Genomic DNA, 15452 nt, shown 5'->3' with positions numbered 1-15452 from the left:
TACAAACCGGAGCACCTGGAGGAAACCCAGCCAAGGCTCGAACCAGCAACCTTCTTGCTGTGAGGCAATCATGCTACTCACTGTGCCACCGTGACGCCTGTGCTTTTATTGTATTTTCTAATATTATACATTATCTTACTTAATTATGTCTGTTTGTATTTGATTTACTCTGATGTTTACACACTTTTGCTTTTACTTTATATTAGATTTTACAATGTCGGTTCATTCCGCTGTGGCGACCCCTGATAAAAAAGGGACTAAGCCGAAAGAAAATGAATGAATGACCTAAATTTACTTTTAAATCTTGTTTAAGAGTACAGAAATACCATGCGGTTGTAACGGAGGCCAGCTAGTAAGTGCTGTGCAGGTAAACCTCACTCCTCTGACCTCTAAAGGTGCTCTTGCGACAGACGCTAGAGGCCATGGTCTTTCTTTTTCCTTCAAGCCTGCTTGTTAGAGCAACCGACTGCCATGCAGAAGGCCACCAGTACGATTCCAGCTCGGAGTGGGTTGGGTGGTGTAGGACTGGTGGGGTTATATTGGTGCCGTGATCCGGATGGGACACTAGAGACAGACGCTAGAGACGGATGCTAGAGACTATGGTCTTTAGCCTTCTTGTTAGAGCCACTGACTCCCATGCGGAAGGTCATTGCTTCGATCCCAGCTTGGAGCAGTTTGGGTGGTGTAGGTGGTGTAGTTACATAGTCATTAAATAATATATACTGTTGAAGTCAGAATTACTAGCCCCCTGAATCATATATTTTATATATATATATACATATATATATATATATATATATATATATATATATATATATATATATATATATATATATATATATATATATATATATATATATATATATATATATATATATATATATATATACATATAATCTGTTAGAAATTAAATCATACATATAAATGTGTCTCACCGTTGAGCCATCTGGAGTCGTGCTGCTCTGTTCTGATGGGATGGTGTTTGCCTAAAGTTCGGAAAATGGCAAAGTCCCGGCCCATGAAGTCAGCTGATGTCCCAGCATACAGTTCCCCATCTGAAGATCAAAAACACTCATTAAAAGACTTATTCACTACAGTAATCGTGCACTAAACATGGATGAGTAAAGCACAGAGTAAGAATACAGAAGTGGAATCTGGTTTTGTAAACTTGTAAACAACTTTTCCCCTATTTGCGTGAATTTGTCCTGAATCAGGACACTTTTGAACGGTTACTCGATACATTTATGTAGTTGTTGTGTAGTAAAGTTAATTAAACCAATCAAGTAGCATATCACAGTTATATGCTGATCTTCTGGCACTGAAAATAAACATTACACTATTGGTAAAATAATCCTATCTTTACAGAAAACATAAATAGTCTCCTGACAATATGATCCATAATAATTGCGTGTTTATAAATGATGTTGACGGTGAGCATTTTCAGGACAAACATAACAACATTATAGAAATAGAAATAGTATAGAAATCTTTGTAAACATTCTTCAGCAAATTTCCTAAAAATAATAAAGTTCAACCACAATGTCCACTAGAGTCTATGGAGACTCTTATGTCATCCTGCAACAAAACATTTGTATAATTTTTTTCTGGCACAGACACTGTAAAAAAACATAAAGAAATGATGTACTACTGCAGTGGCACTATAGGAGGAAATGTGCAGATTAAGGGGGAAAAAATCCTATGTAATAATAGTAAAATTTCCTTCCTTCATAAAAAGGGGAGCGAAATCTAAATGGCTCCTTTTTCGATAAGCTTCCAGAGAAAAGCTTACCAAAACAAAGTTACAGGGTTGTCTTTCTTTAAATTTTGTGGGTTGGTAGATGCATCAAGGACACAATTATAGCCCTTAAACATGGAGAAAGTCAGATTATCACGATATGTCCCCTTCACCAGTGGCTAATGTGAGGACTCAAAGAGGTGTGACAGTCAACAGGCTCAGGTAATTTCACGCTCGGGGACGGCGTGAGCGAGTATGTGTCGTGAGTGACCTTTAATCTGAGCTGAGAGATTTAACAGTACAACGCTCTGCAGGTGGAGCATAGTCTGCACTGGTCATCCTCCATCAGACACCATTAATCAAGGGTGTTGAGTTCTCATTCAGAACACATGAACCAGAGAAAAACACAGACACAGACAAAAACAGTTCTGTTTACATTCTCTCTAACTAACCAAATCTGCTCCATGTTCTGTTTATAGTTGAATTAATTAATCAGAGTACCAAATAAACCTGCTGGGTAAATACAACACAACTAATACTTATGTTGAGTTGGAGGTAACATTGTACGGGTTTATTTTTATGATTATTATTTCAGTTTTCTTTTCAGATTTAAATTGGGTCGCTGGCAGCTTATTTTTACTCTCTTTTACTCACTTTCCATTTGTTCAAAACTTTTCTCATTTTTTCTTTCTGTTGAACACTGTCATGATCACCAGCAATCTAATCCTTGCAGATCGCTGGAGAACTACACTTCTGTCTATGAATTGGACTACACAAACTATCATGCACCTCACACACACACCAGTTCCTGATTCCCCTGATTAGACACAGCTAAAAAATCATGATTAACTGTTTACCTGTAGCATTACAAAGTGTTTTCCTTTTCTTGTTTTTCGTGCCATGTTTCGAGACCCTGGCTTTGTTTATTGTTTTTGCTGTCTTTTGCTGCTCTCTTCATCTGTGACTCGACTACTCTTTTGGATTGCCTTGTATGCACCCGCTTGCTCCTGTGATTGACCCTTGCCTGACTGATTATAAAATAAAATAAAATAAAATAAAATAAAATAAAATAAAATAAAAATGGAAAAAAAATGTAATATATTTAATTAGCTAAATTATTTGAAATTTGTTTGATATTTTAAACCATATTAAATTAGAATGAAGAATACTTGTAAATAATTTATTAGTTCAACATTTCTGACATTCTTCATTTTCTTCATCTTATTTTGTGTAAAAAAACAACAACAAATAAAAACCACTTTAGGGTGAGTAAATAGTGAGATAATGTAAGTTTTTAGGTGAACTGCCCCTCTAAAGACTCACCGATCAGCGTGGACGCCGTCTGCAGTTTGGGGTCATACGGGCTCTTTCCGCGGCCGTTTTCAAAGCTCAACCCAAGCCGAAAAAGGTTGTCCTGGACAGAAACAAGCACACAATTATCAAAGTTCACCCCAGAAAAGGTCTTGCAATCCTCATCATTTTTTTAAGTTGAGAAAATGCAGTCAAAAACACAGTTTTGGTTTCTTTTTTCAGGCTAATGTAAAACTAAAACATCCAAAATATATATTCAAAAGTTTTTTTTTTTTTTTAATAAACAGAAAAACATGTTTATACAGAATTTGCCAAATTATATAAAAGTATTAACAATTAGTAACAATTTAGTTTAAGTCACAATTAAAAATATAAACTACAGGTATATTATCTGCCTATTATTAAGATATTATTTATTATTAAGATATATTTTTTCAGAACTGATAATAGTAATAATAAATCAAACAAGAAGCTTGAAACAATTCATGCAATGTCCATATTTATGTTCTAGAAATGTATGCACAGAAGTGGAAATTTAATTAAATGTTGCCTTATTTGTATATTAAAATAAAACATTTTAGAAAACTTCAAATAAATATATTTTTGTTTGCAATTCTTAAAGCAATTTTCTAAAATTAACTTATAAAGCATTATAAAAGCAAGGGAGATAAATGTATTGTTAATACCAACAAACTTAACGGAGAAGAAGAAATGTAACATTCGTTTATAGTATCATCTGGGTCAAAGTTTCTATATTTTTAATAATGTGTCTGCTTTTACCTCTGAACGTTTGCCCACTTCCACATGTGAACAGACGGGATGGAAGGCTCCAGTCCCGCACGCATACAGGTGTGTCTGATTAAATGGCTGCAGGACCTTTATGAAGTTCGCACACTCCTTCTGCAGAGGCACACAAACACTGAAATCAATACTGATTTCACCAACAGAAAACTTCCAAAACAACCCTTTGAACCTGAAGGAGAGAAAAGCAAACCAAGTCTGTGGAGTGTTGCTATTTCTTGATTCACAGTCGTCGTTGGCTTCTCAGATAAATAAATATGGCCCATCTGTGTCAACAAATGCTGACAGACACGGCTTATCACCAACACACAAGCATGCACTCACACACACACAAATGAGAGATGCATACAGTAATGTTTAAATAAATGTGCTCTTTTTAACCTTCATTTAATCATAAAAATAATAAAAAAAAACAACCATTTCAATATGAAATGTATTTGAACACCAAATGACGGCAATTATTTCTGAAGGATCATGTGATCTTAACAATAATAGATAAAATATATATTTAATTAATAAAATAAAATAAAAAATTAAGTTAAATTCAAATAAAATACATATTTAATTAATGAAATAAAATAAACAATAAAATAAGAAATTAAACACATATTTAATTACTGAAATAAAATAAAAAAACATAAAATTAAATACATATTTAAATAGTAAAATAAAATAAAAAATAAACATCAAAATTTAATAAAATATATATTTAATTAATAGGATAAAAAGCATAAATAAAACAATAAAATAAAATACATATTTAAATGATAAATTAAAATAAAAAATAAAATACATATTTAAATAATAAAATTAAAATAAAAAAATTAAATACATATTTAAATAATAAAACAAAATAGAAAATAAAATTAAATGCATATTTAAATAATAAAATAAAGTAAAATAATAAAATAAAATACTTATTTAAATAATAAGATTAAACAAAAAATAAATAATAATAAATAATAATTAAATTAAGTTAAATTAAAATTAATTAAATGACATTAAATTAAATAAATCATTAAAATCTACTGAAATTCTACTTTAAAATTCAGGGTAAAATGTAATATATTTAACTACTAAAATAATTTGAAATGTGTATGTTTTTTCACACTACTGCATTAATAAACGCATAAATGTGTGAATTAAAAAAAGAAAACTACATTGGTAGTGTATCAATAATTCGGTCACACTTTTCAAACAAGCTTTCATTAATGTAAGTTTATCTATTTAGTAACATGAACATAAAATAAATACGTTTTATTAGTACAGCATTTATTAGTTCAGCATTTACTAATGCATTATTACAATTACTAAAAAGTTGTGCTTGTTAACATTGGCTCATGCATAGTGAGCTAACAAGAAGTAACAAAAACTAACATTAACAAAAATAATACTGTAATAAATGATTTGTTATTTGTTTATTCATGCTACTAAATACTGTACATTAACTTACATTAATTAACTAAACCTTATTGTAAAATGTTATCAATATTTCGTTATTCACAGTCATCATTCAGTACACAGACTAAAAGTAAGATAAAGAGGAAATAAACAACCCAGGCTCATTCTGATTCCGTACCTCTATATACATTTCTGGAGAGAGCAAAATACATCACAGGAGCTATGTTTTTTTTTTGCAGTTTTTGTTTTCGTGAATCCACCAGAGGCCGCTGTGTTTGCTTTTTTGAGATCTCAAATTTCTCTCTTGAGTGACATTCACGCCTGCTGTTCTTGCATAAATCCACCAGAGGCCGATGTCGACTGAATGACTAAATGACTGACTGACTGACCCACCCTTCTCCTTCCCTAAACCCAACCAATAGTGTTTTCAAAAGCACCGATTGACCCGCCCACCGACTTCCCCAAACCCAACCGACAGTTTTATAAAGCAATCCAGTAAAAGAAAAGCCCTCTCTAAATTTGACCACGTTTTCAGATTTTACCACATTCTCACCCTGTTATTTACTTGTTTATTTTATTTTTGGCTTCTGTTTTTGTCTTACCTGCTTTCTGGAACCGTTCTTCACCCAACTCAAACCCCATGGTCGCAGTCAACTCTGTTCTGCTTCTCAAGTCCACGTACAGGGTGAGCTACTGAGCAAACTGGTAACAGCTGGAAAGCCGTCCATACGGAGGTAATTGGTCAGCTGGTAAGCGCAAAAAGGAACGGCATAATATCGCCCAATATCGTTCGTTTAAAGATTAAATGCAGCCATACGTAGTTCTGGCTACATAATCCTGGGCTATTGTATGGCTACAAAATCTCCAAAAATATATATCGGGCCACATTTTTAGAATGAGCCTGTGCTGGAAATAACACTAGTAGTAGTGAAGATTACACATTTGCTGACTTGTTTCATACTTTGTTTACTGTTTATTTAAAGTTAGTGAAATGCTGATAACGCGATGACCTACAGTAAACCCATAATTAACCTGCCAGTACAGCTGTGTGAGCCTGAAAAAAGCTGACTTAATACATCCACTAATAATCACCTTCATAACATCGCCTTCAATATTACAGGGTTCACACAATGTTTACCGCAAGATGTGTTGTGATGTCGTCAGAGTGTCAGGCTGTAATCTGTGAACTCAGCCAAACATTTGCATGACCTTTGATATTACATTATTCCTCTCATCATGTTGTTGAGGCAGATGCATGTGATTCCTCACACACGCAGCAGAAACTCAACAGCTGAGCAACACGGCTTTAATAAAAGGAAAATATTACAGCAGCTGGAGTTGTTTTTCAGCAGTGTTTAGTGCATTAACAGGGAAATCCTGTTATGGCCGTCCATTGCTCCCCAGTGGTCTGGACTCTGAGGGATAGTGCGCGTGTGTGTGTGTTTATGTTTGTGTAATGAAAAATGTGTGTGTGTCTGTTTGTCAGCTGGGAATTCGCCTATGGAAATGTGTGCATCTGTGTGTGTGTGTGTGTGTGTGTGTGTCTGTGCGTGCGTGCGCAATTGTGTTTTAGTTGAGCTGGGATTTTGCCTATGTAAATGTGTGTTTGTGTGTGTATGTGTGTGTGTTTTGCTTATGTTTGTGAGCTGGGATTGGGCCTATGGATACTTGAGTGTGCGTTTGTTTGTGTGTGTGTGAGTGTGTATTTTGTTCATGTTTGTGAGCTGGGATTTTGCCTATGGAAACGTGTGTGCGTGTGTGTGTGTGTGTGTTTTTGAGCTGGGATTTTGCCTATGGAGATGTGTATGTGTATGTGTGTGTATGTGTGCATGCATGTGTTTTATTTGTGGTTGTGAGCTGGGATTTTGCCTATGCAAATGTGTGTGCGTGAGTGTGTGTGTGAGTGTGTGTGCGTGTGTGTGTTTTGTTCATGTTTGTGATCTGGGATTTTTCCTATGGAAACTTGTGTGTGTGTGTGTGTGTGTGTGTGTGTGTGTGTGTGTGTGTGTGTGTGTGTGTGTGTGCGCGCATGTGTGTTTTTTTTTCATGTTTGTGAGCTGAGCTGGGATTTTGGCAATGGAAACGTGTGTGTGCATGTGTGTGTGTGTTTTGTTTGTGTTTGTGAGCTGTGACTTTGCCTATGGAAACTTGTGTGTGTTTACGCATAAGTATATGTGTGCTTGTGAGCAAGGATTTTGCCTATGGAAGTGTGTGTGTGTGTGTGTGTACGTGTGAGCTGGGAATTTGCATATGGGTGTGTGTGTTTGTGTGTGTTTGTGCGTGTGTGCGTGTGTGTGGGCGTGTGTGTTTGCGTGTGTGTATGGGAGCTGAGATTTTACTAATGTAAATGTTTGTGTGTTTGTGTTTGTGTGTGTGTTTGTGTGTGAGAGAGCTCGGATTTTGCCTATGGAAATGTGTGTGTGTGTCCACGTGTTTGTGTGTGTGTGTGTGTGTGTGTGTTCGTAAGAGCTTGGATTTTGTCTATGGAAATGTGTGTGTGTGTGTGTGTGTGTGTACTTGTGAACTTGGAATTTGCTTATGGAAATATGTTTGTGCGTGTGTGTGCGTGCATGTGTGTGCACTTGTGAACTGGGAATTTGCCTATGGAAACGTGTGTGCATGTGTGTGTTTGTGAGCTGGGATTTTGTCTATGAAAAAGTGTCTGTGTGTGTTTGTATGCATGTGTATGTGTGTGCACATGGGCATGTGTGTTTATATACTTGTGAACTGGGAATTTGTTTATTGAAATCTGTCTGCGTGTGCATTTGTGTGTATGTGTGTATGTGTGTGTGCGTGTGTGTGTGTGTGTGTGTGTGTGTGCGTGTGTGAGTGTGTGCGTGTGTGTGTGTGTGTGCGTGTGTGTGCGTGTGTGTGTGTGTGTGTGAATGTGTGTGCTCCTCCAGCAGTTGTTAAAGGCACGTGTCTGAGCAAGCCTCATCTGGAAAGGACTGAAGTGACTCAACTGATGTGGAAAAGGTTGACAAGCAAAGCATGACAACACATAACCTGTGACTCAAAGCTCTGGCTTCTTCTGCTACTTCATCAATACTCTAATAGCCCAAACTGCATGTGTGTATTAAAGGAACAATGAAAGGAGACAGCTTAATAATGACAACTGTAAGAAGCTCATTTTTAGATTGATTTCTCCAAGCAACCAGTAAACACTGACATATCTGAACTCATTATAAACTGACATGATTCAGCACACAGGCCTTCATCAGGACAAAAACACATTCACTTCATTTAAGTTTGTAAATAAGGCATTGCTTCTCCATTGTCTATCATTTATTTTCTATCTTTCTTTTGATTTTATTGGGTAAGTTATCTTTGGGTTGGAGTTATTATTATTTGGGTTGGAGTTATTATTTATTATTTTGGCCTTGCTCAGCCCTAAAGCTTTTTTTTGCTCTTATTCTTTGTTTCTGATAATACAACTTTTTCCCTTTATTTCATACAATAAAAGAACCTGAAGGTCAATAAATTATAACTGTTAACTGCTTATACATTTATTTTCTTTAACTTATGTTTCTACCTCAGCCCTAGACATTTGGGGTTGTAACAGGTTATCATTTCTATGAATCTCGAGTGATAATAAAATTGCAAAATAATAAAAAGAAAATCACGTTGGAGGCATCTTGCGATTGGAATTAAACGGACTTTAAATAGTGTGATTATTGACAAAGCCCATAATAAAAATAAATTAAATGAAATTAAACAAAACAACATAAAAATAAAACCAAAAATTTAATTACGATAAAATAAAATAAAAATTATTTAAACATAACAAGTTTCACAATAAAGAATCTAAATTAGAAAAATTCTACAGACTGAAAAATAAAATAGTAAAATAAAATAAAGTAAAATAAAAAAGTTAAATTAAATTAAAATAATTAAATTAGGTGGTTCATTCCACTGTGAAAGCCGAAGAAGAAAAAAAATAAAATTAGATTAAATTAATTTAAATTAAATTAAAAATAATAAAATAAAATAAAATAAAATAAAAATAAAATAAATAAAAAATAAAATAAAATAAAATAAAATAAAATAAAATAAAATAAAATAAAATAAAATAAAATAAAATAAAATAAAATAAAAAATAAAATAAAATAATTATAATAAAATAAATTAAATTGTAATAAATTATGTTACTTTAAATTAAACTAAATTAGGTGATTTATTCCACTATCAAACCCGAAGGAAAATAAACTAAAATATAATATAATATAATAAAATAAATTAAATTATAATTTAATTTAATTTAATTTAATTTAATTTAATTTAATTTAATTTAATTTAATTTAATTTAATTTAATTTAATTTAATTTAATTTAATTTAATTTAATTTAATTTAATTTTGTCATTTTCCTTTGGCTTTCATAGCAAAATGAACCACCTAATAAAATAAAATAAAATAAAATAAAATAAAATAAAATAAAATAAAATAAAATAAAATAAAATAAAATAAAATAAAATAAAATAAAATAAAATAAAATAAAATAAAATAAAATAAAATAAAATAAAATAAAATAAAATAAAATAAAATAAAAAGGGGGTTCATTCCACAAGCAGAAGGAAAATAATTAATATAAATTAAATGATAAAAAACTTAAATACATTTGATTAGATTTCAGTTAATAAAACATTAAAGAGGTTTTTGCAGAAAACGTTTTTAATTTCTACAAACTGAACAAAATAACCAACGGATAAAATAATGAAACGCTTTAGATTTTAGTTTATAAAAAAGTTTTTTCAAAATAGCACACTCTTTCATTGACCAAAGAAATGCAGATAAATAAAGTGAAATAAAGTAAAGTGTTCCTTTTCTTTTTCCCCACTGCAAGTTACTTATTGCAAAGCCTCCATATGCTCCATCACCAACACAAATGGCTGTTTTAGTGAACACCTGTATCTTAGAAGCACTGATCTCACCCTCTTTTTGTCCCTTACAAATTGCGTCTCAGATCCTTCAACAGGACCAGGATTTTTTCACCTTTACCAGCCCTCAAAAGAGCCCTAAATTGACATCGTCCCACTTCACTTCAAACAAGCCAGAGTCAATCTCTCTCCACGCTCAATCTGCCTCTTTTCAACTCTTTTCACATAAAGCCATCTTTCAGAGAGCACCCCGCTATTCAGAAGCACCATGTTTACATCAAAATCTCCCACAATGCATGTTATTGCAATTCAAATAAGCGCCATTGAGAACCAACCAACCTTATAGTTTCTTTATGATGCTAAAAGCTCAGAGTGCTGCTTTCTATATGTTGAATTGGCCTCAGGCAGGATCCGCCGTGGTATTTATGAGAGCAAATGGCAGAGACGCCTGGAGAGTGTTTACACGTCAATGTCCCACTATTCACTGATTGGGATTTTATTCATTCCTTCATTGACATCTGCTGAGCTGTGGGAGAAACTTCTAACATCTTGTTTGTGAAGGCTAATGATGGATGACAGACAAGATCAGGTTTAGCCACTCAAGTCAAAAACTACTTCATCTTGTCTTGCTTTTGGATCCATCTCAAATATATTTCATTTACTTTTAATGAAACATGTATCATGGAAACTATTTTTTGAGTGTTATTTTGAAATTCTTTGAATAAATATTTTGCGATTAATCACATCCAATATATATAAACAGCAGGGAAATAAGCATTGAACACGTCATGTTTTTTTTTTTTCCTGGGAAAAATTATCTAAAGATGCTGTTGACATTGAATCGAATCAGATTTTGGTAAAAATCCTAACAATACAAAAATAAAAAACAAAACAAAACAAAAAAAATAATAATTCTGAAAAATGTATTATATGGAATATAATATAACAATGGAATGACACAAGGAGAAAGTACTGAACTAAAATGTATTTAATACTTTATATAAAGGCTTTTTTTGGTGATGGCAGCTTAAAGACGTCACATAAAATTGCTCAGGTGTGGATTTTTTCACAGACTACAACAATGTTTGACAATATTGATGGTTCTGTGGGTCTTGTCTATCAAATCTGATCTTTAATATGTATTTTATATTGGATTCAAGTCAGGTGATTGGCTGGGCCATTCTACAGCTTGATTTTCTTTTTTCTGAAAGCATTTGAGAGTTTCCTTTGCTGTGTTTTGGATCATTGTCTTTCTGAAATGTCCACTTTCGTCTTCATCATCCTGCTAATATAGATGTTGGACTGAAGCAGCTAATATTAATACTTTTTTTTTTTTTTTTTTTTTTTAATACTTTTTCCGGTGTCATTTAATTTTATTACACATAACTTCATTTGTAAAATAATTCATATTGTTTTATTTTCATATATGTATTACTTTGGTTGTTCCCAATTCAACAGCACCTTTAGAAATATGTTTTCAGTGAAAAAAACATATATAATGCAAAATTATATATCATGTAAATATTTATGCAAATGTATATTTTTTTGTTTTTATATACAGTTGAAGTTAGAGTTATTAGCTCCCCTGTTTATTTTTTCCCCAATTTCTGTTTAACAGAGATTTTTTTTTAAACACATTTCTAAACATAGTAGTTTTAATAGCTCATCTCTAATAACTGATGTATTATATCTTTGCCATGATGACAATAAATAATTTTTGACTAGATATTTTTTCAAGACACTTCCATGCAGCTTAAACTGACATTTAAAGGCTTAACTAGGTTAATTAGATTAACTAGGCAGGTTAGGGTAATTAGGCAAGTTATTGTTTAGTGATGGTTTGTTCTGTAGACTATTGAACCTTAAATGTTTTTTTTTTTTTTTAAAACTGCTTTTATCTTAGCCGAAATAAAACAATTTAAGACTTTCTCCAGAAGAAGAAAATATTGTCAGACATACTGTGAAAATTGCCTTGCTCTGTTAAACATCATTTGGAAAAAGTTTTAAAAATAAATAAAAAAAATCAAAGGGGGGCTAATAATTGTGACTTCAACTGTATGTGATTTATTATTCTATTAATCCCCTATTTTTTAAATGCAGTAAAATATATAGTTATGTTGTGAAGTATTATTACAATGCCAAATATCATTTTCCTTTTTTGAATTTATTCTATAGGATGTGATTTATTTCAGTGATGCAAAGCTGAGTTTTAAGTATTACTACTACATTATTACTACAATAGGTATCACATGATCCTTCAGAATCTTTCTTGCAGAGAAAGAACAGAGTTCAAAACAGCATTTGTTTAAATTAAAAGAAGTCTAAAACACATTTAGGTAATCAAACACATTCATACATTGACATAAATAAACATACTGTAACATTAAAAATATTTACTGTCACTTTTTATTGTTTCAGTGCATGTTTGACGAATAAAAAGCATGAAGAAAAAAGAAAATGGTCACGTTAAACTAAATTATGCATTTGGTTTAAAACCCTTGACTGATCTGAAGTGGAATATACACTAGGGCCCATTTAAAATATAAATTTAAATATAATAATTGATATACAGCAGGTTCATCTCTCTGACCCACAACAATTGCATTTTCAATTCAATATTTTTTGTTTCTAAAGTGCTTTTACAATGTAAATTGTTACAAAGCAGCTTAACATAAAAGAAAAAAGAATAAACAGATAATTCAGATTACCATGATTTTGTAAGTAAGTCCTTAATTAACTTTAAATATAACAATAATTGATCTTCAAAATAAGATCAGATGGAAATAATAGGTTAACAAGAATGGTAATCCCTTGTTGCAAACATTCATTTGGCATTAACTCTGAAAAAGATCAACAAAGACGCTCTATTTGGTCAAATCATGTTAACCAGAGTTACATTTAACCACACACAAGCAAAAAATGTACTACAAAGTGAGACATGAGAGATGAACCGAAGAGAACTTGAAGAGTACAAAGACAAACAAGGAACTGAAGCATCACTGAGGTCTAACTGACACATCTCAGGGTTGTGGAGAGGACAGAAGGAAAAAAAAAAACACAAAGAGAAATAAAAGCACTTACCTGGACATCTTTCCCGGCCCACTTGCATTCATCTCTTCGAGAAGGTGAAGAAGGCCAGGAAATCTGCAGGTCAGAGAGAGCTTGAATAGTGGGAAATGTTTTGTTGGAAGCTTCCAGTTTTAAACTCTTGCTTTATATAAAGTATTACCAGAAAATGTTCAGAGTGTAGAACATTACTTTTGCACCAAATATGGGTACATCCAGCAAAAATTCTAAACGCCAAAGTCACATATCACATAAATATAAATATAGCAACCATTTTAAATCTTCAAAACAGTATGTTTACTAATATTTTATTTAGCCATTTATCTCAACTTATTTTGTAATGATAAAGGAGATGATGTTTATCTTGAAACATGTTATCAGAAATTCATTGTCAATTAATTTCAATGTTTATTCAGTATTCAATCACATTCAGTATATCATACATAATATTTATTCTGATTATATATATTTAGATATCTTTTAGATGATGTAAAAATACAGATTTAATTAATAAAATACAGCGGACTTTCCATTGATGTATGGTTTAATAGGCTAAGATACAACTATATGAAAATCTAAAATTAAGGGTACAAAACATCTAAATATTGAGAAAATCACGGTTAAAGTTGTTTGCCATGCATATTACTAATAAAACAAACAAAAAAAATCTATTTATGACAGGAGATTTACAAAATGCCTTCATGGTTCATAATCTTTACCAAAATCTGAATGAGTTTTGACAAATTTGAAAAATCTATAATTTTGACAAACACAATGTTTTGTGGGATATTTCTACAAATATAATCGGACAACCTGAGACCATCCTTGTGGTCCAGGCACACATATTGTAAGACATTTATATCAACACACTTTCACACACTTTATAGAAGGGTCAGGAAAATGTCACTATTCTAGCTTGATGGAAAAGGCTTTTAGAAAGTTAAAGAGGTCATGAAACCTGAAATCTTTTTTTTTTTGTTTTTTTTTATTTTACATACAAGATTTTGTTTAATTAAGCTTTAAATGACTTTTGGATCTGTTAGGAACTACTGATATTAATAGTTAAATAAACGCAATGTTTAAATGTGACTAATGATCTCACGACCATGGAATCATCTCATAGAATGATTTATTTAAAGCACCAAACTGAAGATTGAAAGAAATTTGGAGTTAAAATGTTATTAAGTTTGGTATTTTTACATGCTTTCAGATGTTGCAGCATTTTCTAGATAGATGGACGGACGGATGGACAGGCAGACAGATAGAATGATAGAACGATAGAACAATAGATGGATGGATGAATGGATAGATTGATAAATAGAACGATAGATAGAACGATAGATAGACGGACGGATGGATGGATGGATGGATGCATGGATAGAAAGATTTAATGTGTGTTCATGTATATAATTTAACTTTTAATTTAATTTAACTGCACAGTCTCAATTTGATGTAAACAACAAAAATCTGGTGCCTCATCTTTGTCCCGTTTAATGTCTTTACCTTTCTTTCGTATACAGTATATCCGTTCACACTCATAAGTTAACATTTATATTACTTTCGAGGTTATGTATACGGCTCGAGCTGTGGTTTTGCCTAGTACTTTTTTTCATCTGTGCTTGGTCATGTTTATTCTGTTCATTATTTATCCAGGTGAACGGATAGCAGCTCTCCGTCAGACTCTGTGTGATCAGTATGACAGCTTTAGCCTGAAATATTCATACTCTTCCTGTTGGAAACAGATCCCCCGTGTGCTGATGGTTCCACGTTTATGTGTATAAGACAGAGAGAGAACAAGAGAAAGAGTGTGTGTGTATGTTTAAATAGAAAGGGCAGCTATTTATATAGAACATTCATGTATATGTAAAGAATTTTAGGTTTAATTTGTCCGGTATTTGCTTTATGCTACATAGCAAGTAAGCCACATTTTTCACTATGCTTGAGTTGTCTGCAATATATTTTGCTTTTGTTAATAAAATGGCTGTTAAATGACATGTCTATACTATAGATTGTGCTGTGCTATATATATATATATATATATATATATATATATATATATATATATATATATATATATATATATATATATATATATATATATATATATATATATATATATATATATTTATTTGTTACCAATATTAGTACTTCTAGATGGTATGATGTTTCCCTTTTTTCTATTTTCCTTACATCCATCTATTTATTGATTTATTTACTTATTTTTAAAAATTACTCTTTTATTATTTTGCTCTGAAAAAAATCT

General features: G+C 31.9%; 1 protein-coding gene across 1 annotated transcript in view; it reads right to left on the bottom strand.

The window, feature by feature from the left end:
- sema3ab (sema domain, immunoglobulin domain (Ig), short basic domain, secreted, (semaphorin) 3Ab) overlaps positions 1–15452 on the bottom strand; it is a 65149-nt gene that overhangs the window by 23247 nt on the left and 26450 nt on the right. Inside the window, exons 3-6 of the mRNA XM_056477937.1 lie at positions 13205–13267; positions 3827–3946; positions 3059–3149; positions 936–1055 (exon numbers count right to left, since the gene is read on the bottom strand). Coding sequence (XP_056333912.1) covers positions 936–1055; positions 3059–3149; positions 3827–3946; positions 13205–13267 — 394 coding nt within the window. The remainder of the gene's footprint in view (positions 1–935; positions 1056–3058; positions 3150–3826; positions 3947–13204; positions 13268–15452) is intronic.

Source organism: Danio aesculapii, chromosome 18, assembly GCF_903798145.1.
Source record: "Danio aesculapii chromosome 18, fDanAes4.1, whole genome shotgun sequence".
NCBI classification, from domain to species: Eukaryota; Metazoa; Chordata; class Actinopteri; order Cypriniformes; family Danionidae; genus Danio; species Danio aesculapii.
Note: the sequence above shows the minus strand (reverse complement) of the source record. Positions and strands in the feature narration are given on the sequence as shown.